Source organism: Apus apus, chromosome 21 (genome assembly GCF_020740795.1).
Source record: "Apus apus isolate bApuApu2 chromosome 21, bApuApu2.pri.cur, whole genome shotgun sequence".
In the NCBI taxonomy this organism is placed as follows: Eukaryota; Metazoa; Chordata; class Aves; order Apodiformes; family Apodidae; genus Apus; species Apus apus.
Window position 1 is genome coordinate 7533395 of NC_067302.1, and position 8298 is coordinate 7541692.

An 8298-nucleotide genomic window follows, 5' to 3' on the forward strand; every position below is an offset into this window, starting at 1 on the left:
ATGGAGACCATCCTGGAGCAGCAGCGGCGGTACCATGAGGAGCGGGAACGTCTCATGGACGTGATGGTGAAGGAGATGCTCACCAAGAAGTCCACAGTACGTCCGGGGCCGCGGGGAGGGGGCGCGGCCGCTGGGACCTGCGCCCGGGCCCGTTTTAACCCCACTCCTCTCCCCGTAGCTCCGTGACCAAATAAACTCGGACCACCGGACGCGGGCTATGCAGGACGTGAGTGCAGCGGGACCGCGGGAGGGCGGGCAGCGGCCGGGGTGGGCTCCGCCGGCCGTCCCGGAGCAGCGCGGGGTCGTCCAGGCCTCCTCCGGGAGCGGGCGGGTCTGTTTCCCGGTAACGTCTCCTGTGGCATTTGGGGCTTTATTTTGTTTTTTAGAGGTACATGGAAGTGAGCGGCAACTTGAGAGACTTGTACGACGACAAGGACGGGTAAGTGCTGGGACAGACACTTGCCCAGGGGGTGCAGCTGAGTGTCTGCGGGGGCTGAGGCAGATGATGGGGGTCCTCTGAATCCCTTATAAATACACGAGGAGTCACACGGGTAGCTGAGGGCAGGAATCACGGTGTGGGCAGTAAACCTGCCCAAGCAGGACCCAGACTGCACATTGGATATGTGCATACTGGGTGCACACATGTTATTTTCACGGCTTGAGTCTCGGGGGAGGCTGTGAGCTGCTGTGGAGGTTCTGTGAGTGCAGACTGTGCTTGGCAGGACCTGACCAGAGCCTTACCCAGCCTTACTTGAGTTTTGTGTGATCAGAATGCAGCACTAGACCTTGAAACGAGTGTATCAGTGTCCACGTGTCTTCCTTCCTTCTTGTGTTCTGTCATTTTTCACCAACTCAGCCTACGGAAGGAGGAGCTCAGTGCTATTTCGGGGCCAAACGAATTTGCAGAATTCTACAACAGGCTGAAACAAATAAAAGAATTTCACCGGAAGCACCCAAACGAGGTACGTCGTTCTCTCTTTCACAGGAACAGGTGATTTGTGATCTGTTGGGCCTCATCCCTACAATAAATACACTTTTTTTTTCCAGTTTAATTGACTGAATATATAAATGTTAAGTACACTAAAATGACCCTTGAGAAAAGAAGCTTTTTGAGGTCAGGCAGTGGTTCAGGAGCAGAGCATGAGCTCCTGTGAGGGTGATGGGAATAGGAGAAGATGCGAGATGCCAGCCATGCCCTCTGCTTGCTCCATGTCAGCTCAGGAATGTTCTGAGGTGGACCAGGTGTTGATCTCACCTCTCACTTGCTGTCTGAAGTCTGGCTGGCTTTCCTCGTGCAGAAGTGATGGTGAAGAAGTGCTTTGGGTACCTTTACAGTTAGCAGCTCTATTGTTTGCAATAGATTGTGGGTTTCTGTTCTTCGTTGTGGGTTTCTATTCATTATTCTGGGATGTTGGCTGAAGCGGTAGTTTTTTCTGTAACTCCTTTCTTTTCTTGAAGATCTGTGTTCCCATGTCAGTGGAGTTTGAGGAACTGTTGAAGGCCAGAGACAACCCGAGTGAAGAAGCTCAAAGTAAGTTTATAGTTTTTCTCTCAGGCCAGTGTAAGTGAAAATAAAATGCTTGCTGGAGAGGTGTTATTTAGGGAGTTCCTTGACCTCCTCTGGAGGGGTGTCCTGGCCTGCTTGCACAGAGCAGTCAGGGTCTGGTCAACGAGCATCCCACCTGCATTGCAGACTTCTTCTCTAAGCATAAATGAGCCCCCAGTCCTTCTAGCGTTCTGAAGCACACAGGTAACAAGTGGGGAAGTTGAAGCCCATGATAAAGCTCTTTGTGATCTTCCCTGCAGACCTGGTGGAGTTCACAGATGAGGAGGGGTATGGACGATACCTGGATCTGCATGATTGTTATCTCAAGTACATCAACCTGAAATCCTCAGAGGTGAGAGAGCCTGTGTGTCTGTGCAGCTCCAGTGCCTGAGGCCCGGGGGCTTTGATTGGATCATGGTTATCTGTTGGTTGGGTTTTTTCTTGACATCAGTTTATTTCCAGACAGCTATCTCAAAGTCACTTTGTTGCACGTACAGCTCGGCAGCATCTGAATTTTGGATGCTGCTTTGTGACTCCTGTTCCCCTCAGTTGGGATCTCTCCAACCTGTAGTGGTGCCCTGTAAAAACTCCTCTTTTCTGCTGCCAGTGACTGATGGGTGCCCAGGGCAATGTGTTGGCTCAGAGAGAGCCCTAGGCCTCTTCTGGTGCTTTTCTTCTGGTAACTGGAAGCTGGATAATTTGGCTGCATGTGTATGAATTCTGATTCAAACTTTTATATTGTTAGAAACTGGATTACATCACTTACTTGTCCACATTTGACCAACTCTTCGATATTCCCAAGGAGAGAAAAAATGCTGAATACAAGAGGTGAGCCTGTGCCTCCCTGCTTCCTTGGTGATGGGTGACAAGAAGGAGTTCACTGCTTAAGTCTGCAGCTGCTGACAGTGCAGCTCATAGCCAGATTTAACTCACATAAATGGGGATCCCTGAGCTGTAGTAGTTTAGTCCTGTGTCTGAGCCTTGAGTAGGCATGTGGCACAGTTCACATGTGGAACCTGACATTATCTTAGTCACTGCTGCACCTGGAAATTGTGGGTTGAAAATTCACAATCTTGATGACTTCCCCTTGGAGTACCAGAGGGTCATTACTCTTCAAAGAAGTGACTAGGGAAATATGTTAATTACCTGCGCTTGTGATTGCTGTGCCAGGTACCTTGAAATGCTTCTGGAGTACCTGCAGGAGTACACAGACCGAGTGAAACCCTTACTGGACCAGAATGAACTTTTTGGGAAAATTCAGACTGAGTTTGAGAAGAAGTGGGAGAATGGAACATTCCCTGGCTGGCCGGTGAGCAGCCGTGGATCCATGTGGACGGTGCTGTGCTGCCCCTGGATCTGTATGGATGGTGCTATGCTGCCCCTGCATCCCTGTGAATGGTGCCATGCTGCTCAGAGTTTCCTTGAATGGGGGGTTCAGTCATTACTGAGCAAGGGGTGCAGGTGTGCAGCACAGAGATGTTGTTTAACACTGGCTTGAGTTTGAATATCAGTGTTCCTGGTTTGAAATTAACCTTTTCAAGGTTGACTTATTTTTTATCTTTTCTCTGGTTCCTTTGCTCAGTTAGTGACAGAATTTTTTCCTGTGAGATGAACTGCTGTTCTGGGGTGGGAATGTTGCACTGCAGGTGTCACAGATCTGTTGTTTCTCTTGGTAGAAAGAGACCAGCAGTGCCCTCACTCACGCTGGAGCTCACCTGGACCTCTCTGCCTTTTCCTCTTGGGAGGTAGGTTTTCAGTGCTCTGCACTTAGTGCTAAATTTTGAGCAGGTGGAAGCTTACTCATCTCATTTCTTTTCATAATTTCACTTGCTGCACTTTTGCCTCTGGCTCTGTGCTCTCTGGATAACCTGGATTATGCTGATGACCTTATTCCTTCTGTTAGGGGGATGAAACTGGAATGATCTGATTATATTGCCACATTCCTCATTTTGCAGGACAGACAGTCCTTTCTTGAATATTGTTCATTGTTTGGTTTATTTTTTTTTTTACTGAGTTAAAATGAACATACATCCATATTGTATTTGGTTTATAGCTTTTCTCTTACTCTGATTTAATTGAACAGGAATTGGCCTCTCTGGGACTGGACAGATTAAAATCAGCTTTACTGGCCCTGGGGCTAAAATGTGGCGGGTAAGATGGAGTCGTACAGTTCCTTTTCAGTTTTTTATGTCTTCCTCTCTTGCAATCCCTTATACCTGTTTCGTCATTGCTATTGTACAAGAATTACTTTCAATTATGTTTAATAGACAAAACATTGAGAACCAATCGCAGGACACTGTGATCTACTGGTCTGAAAAGTGTCCTTGGATAGAAGAGTTTGGCTTAAGGGATGAAGACAAAGATAATGGGAGATCTCGTGATCTCTTAAAAGCTAAATTTATAATTTTGTTCCGTGAATTCAAATTGTTCTCAGAAAATGTAAGACTGTGGTTTGGACTCTTTTTCGCCCTGCTTCTCCACAGGACTCTGGAAGAGCGTGCTCAGAGACTTTTTAGCACTAAAGGTAAATCGCTGGAAGCACTTGATCCTTCCTTGTTTGCTAAGAATCCCAAGACAAAAGGAAGCAAAAGGTGAGTTCCTGAAGGTCATTCTCAGTTTGGTGGCATTCACTTGGATGAGAAGCGTTCTATAGACATCACTCTTGTACAGTTGTGACGGGGAGGTCCTTGGAGTATTGGAAGCTTTTAGGCTTGGACCAAATGGTCCTGGCCCAAACAGGAGGTCCATGAGCTGGATGGTCTGTGTGCAGTTTGGTTTTTAGAAGTTATTGAGTGCTGTGTCCTGTTCCCTTGCTGTACAGCAGGCAAATGTGTCTTGAGTTGTTCAGGGTACACGTGGTGTTTGCAGTTCTGGAATACACTTAATTAATGTTTATTGAGATTAATTACTTAAGTTATAATTATATAATTTATAATTAAATAATAATGCATTACATATGATTATTAAAACAACGTACTTGATAATTATCTGTTTCCAGAGACACTGAACGAAATAAAGATCTTGCATTCCTAGAAGCTCAGATTTACGAGTATGTGGAAGTTCTTGGGGTAAGGATTTTATTTTGTACTTCGAGCTTTTAATTTCAGAGCTGCCAAATAGTGACAGAAAGGTCATCCACATCTTTACCCAGCATGCCTAGAAGACTTATTTTTGTGTCCAGGGTCATCATGGTTTGAAGTGCATGTTAGCAAATAGCTTTTTTCTGTCAGTAAGTAGAATATTGTGGATTACATTTATATTTTCGTTAGCTAATTATTTGGCAGCCTTTTGTGAGCAGGCCCAGATACAGAGGCTGCTTGTTCCCTTGGGGAAGCCTGTCTTGTCTTTTTTTAAATTTTTTGTGTGGGGGGGTTTTTTTTTGGTTGGTTGGGTTTTTTTTTTGGTTTGGTTTGTTTTGTTCCCTTCTCTTCTGCATGTAATGATAGGACAAAGGGTAATGGTTTTAAGTAGAGAAGGATAGATTTAGGTCGGACATTAGGAAAATGTTCTTTAATAAGAGGGTGGTGGAGCACTGGAACAGGTTGCCTAGAGAAGTGGTGGAGGCCCCATCCCTGGAGACATTCAAGGTCAGGCTTGATGGGGCTCTGAGCAGTCTGTTCTAGTGTGAAACATCCTTGCATATTGTAGGGGGGTTGGACTAGCTGACCTTTAGAGGTGCCTTCCAACCCGAGACATTCTATGATTCTGGGCACGTGTCCGTGTAGATAATTCCTGTTCCATGCCTCAGTCACAGGAGTATTGCCAGACTTTACGTGTTCTGCCTCGACACTTGCCTCAAGTCCTTGCTTCAGTTTAGGACAGTTGCTTTTAGCAGGTTGGCTGTTCTGTTGCTTGTCATCTTGGAAGTGCCAATGGAGGTACAAGTATTTAATTATTTGGAAGAAGGAAATTAAGTTGTTTGGCTCAGTAAAATGAGAATTCTCTATTCTGTGCTGGTCTTCCACTCCTCCTGCCATGCCCTGGGGAAGTGTTTCACCCTGCCCAGGTTTTGTTGCTGACATGTGGTGTGAACAATCCCTTCTCTCTCCTCATCTCCAGGAACAGAGACACCTCACCCATGAGAATGTGCAGCGTAAGCAGGCACGGACAGGGGAAGAGAGGGAGGAGGAGGAGGAAGAGCAGATCAGTGAGAGTGAGAGTGAAGATGAAGAAAATGAAATTATTTATAATCCTAAAAATCTGCCTCTTGGTTGGGATGGCAAGGTAAGGGAGACTGCCAGGTCTGGAAGACTGGGCGATGCTGCTGACTCTGCACTGCTCTTCTCTTTGAACGTGCCTTGGCATTCAGTCTGACTGTCATTTCTCTTCTCTCCTCAGCCTATCCCGTACTGGTTGTATAAACTACATGGCTTGAACATCAACTACAACTGTGAGATCTGTGGTAACTACACCTACCGAGGGCCCAAGGCTTTCCAGCGGCACTTCGCGGTGAGTCCTGCCCTGCTGCAAGAACATCTGTGCTGAGAGGGGATGGTTTTTATAAGTGACTGATAACTCACTGGGGTGCCGGGAGGCACCTTTTCCACCTCCGAGACGTGTCTGGGCTGGTGCTGTTGGGCCCTGCAGTTGGAGCTGCAGATTGGGCCGAGCACACTCAGATCTCTTCTGCAAGTGTCCACATGGTCCCTTCTTGTCTGAACACTAATTCCAAGATCCAGGTCTGGCTGTATTGCCAGTGTAATGTTACTTCTAAAATACAGAAAAGATCTTTCATAGAGATTTTTAGGACTGTCAGATGTGTGTTTTGGTAGTATTTGTTTCACCCTGCTCAGCTGTTGTGGCTCTTGGCATGGCAGATGGAGCAGCATTCCCTCTCATACTCTGACCTCTCGCCTCTTCTCCCCAGGAGTGGCGCCATGCGCACGGGATGAGGTGCCTGGGCATTCCCAACACAGCACATTTTGCCAATGTCACACAGATTGAGGATGCAGTCTCATGTAAGTAGTGATGGCAGAAGAAGGAACATGGGGCATAAGAGCACTTATATTAACACTTGCTGAAAATGTGTCTTACCCTGTGACCAGGAACTAGTTTAGGGAAAAGAGGGCAAGAAACACCGTGCATGTGGGATGATCCTGCTTTGGTCCCTCCCAGCTCTTACAAGGATGGTGGTGGCTTTTTTTGTTGGATACCTGCAGGAGTAGGTGCTTGCTGGGATTGCCAGCAAAGTGTTCATTTGTGGCCAGCTGTTTTGTCTGGGGTGCTTTGTGTATGAGGTCTCAGGTAAATGGAAGGGGCTGCCATTTCTTTAGGCAGAGTATGGCTACATCATCCCAGGTAACTCTTAATTCACGTTCATCAGCATCTTCATGGGGAAGCCATAAAAACCTTCAGAAATAATAGGGGCCATAGACAGATTTTTAAAAACCTCCATACTTGGGATGTACAGTGATGGTAATGTGGATAATCTGTGCTGGTGTTCTGAGAGGGCTACCTCAGGCAGAGCTTGTTTCTTAAATCTGTCCTGTTAGGATAGCAGATACAGGTTATGGTTCCTGGAGGTAAATTGATTCTTGCCTAGAAGAAACAAACAAAAAAAATTCTTGGTTTCCCAAACAAGCTGTTGCCACCTTTGCAGCTGTATCCCTTAAGTGCTGGTTCTGGACCTTTGTCTTCTGTGTCTCATCCTGAGTAATCACTATAAAACCTTGTTCACTTCCGTTTATGTGCCTTTTAGTAAACTGTACAGGGGAATGATACATTTGTGATGGAAACTAGAGACAACCCTGGACTGCTGGTGGTAGCATTTTAAAAGAAAGAAAGAAAAAAAGCTCGTGTGTATTTTACTGGATTAAAAAATAGCATCTCAAGAGAAATGGTGTCAGACACTGTATGATTTTGTATTCACAGTGTGGGCAAAGCTGAAACAACAGAAGGCTTCAGAGAGATGGCAGCCCGATACAGAGGTGAGATGTTACCAAAGACACTGGACAACTCTTGTCCTGTGTACGTGGGAACCCCCTGTTTATCTGGTGTGAACTCGGGCTCTGTCAAAAGAATCCCTGAGAGTGCCCTGCGTGCCGAGCTCCTGTTAGCTGTGATGTGTGGAAGGCAATTTTTGTGCGTGACTGGGAGGTAGTTCTGGTAGGACAGACTCAGTCCTTTGTGTGAGGATGGTTTAATGCACCACTTCACAGTACCAGCACGACCCTTGTTTTGTGAGGGGAAAAAGGAACTGTTGTGCCTAGTATGTTCACTTACACTGGTGCCTTTTCTTAAACTTCTGTCTCAAACCAAAACTTTCAAGAGTATGCAGGGCACTGTGGGAAACAGCCTGTAGTACAGCTTGTCATTATACTGATTTGGGGTGAGCTCCTCTCCCAGAGCCCATGCTAGATCCACTGTGGGCCTTCATGTAGGGAGGTTCTTGGTTCAAATGCTGTAGGACAGCCTGAGTCAGGCTGTGTCCAGGTAACCTCAAGTGTTAATTCCATTCTAGGAGGAATACGAAGATTCTAGTGGAAACGTGGTGAACAAAAAGACCTATGAAGACTTGAAACGTCAAGGTCTGCTGTAGCTTTTCCCATGTGAAGCATTTCTCATCTGAAAAGCAAGTGGAGATGTGTCAGCAGCTCCGGCTCTTCTTCAGTTTCTGGATTTTCTATGTGCATGAATGTAGATTTTAGTGATACTTCATAGAATCCCTTTCTAGTAAGCCCCTTGTAAGCAGACTTGTGACATTACTTTCTATAAAAGAAAAAATCCTTGAAAAATAAACTGGTTTTAATTTA

The 8298-nt window shown here is 46.1% G+C and overlaps 1 protein-coding gene across 1 annotated transcript; it reads left to right on the plus strand.

The window, feature by feature from the left end:
• On the plus strand, nucleotides 1-8298 carry SF3A3 (splicing factor 3a subunit 3). Its single transcript, XM_051638182.1, has 17 exons — nucleotides 1-96; nucleotides 179-226; nucleotides 387-439; nucleotides 857-962; nucleotides 1459-1531; nucleotides 1807-1898; nucleotides 2292-2374; nucleotides 2717-2855; nucleotides 3223-3291; nucleotides 3630-3697; nucleotides 4030-4137; nucleotides 4545-4614; nucleotides 5606-5770; nucleotides 5885-5995; nucleotides 6414-6504; nucleotides 7418-7473; nucleotides 8007-8298. Exons 1-17 carry the CDS (start codon nucleotides 1-3, stop codon nucleotides 8082-8084), a joined length of 1506 nt encoding a protein of 501 aa, XP_051494142.1. The 3' UTR covers nucleotides 8085-8298.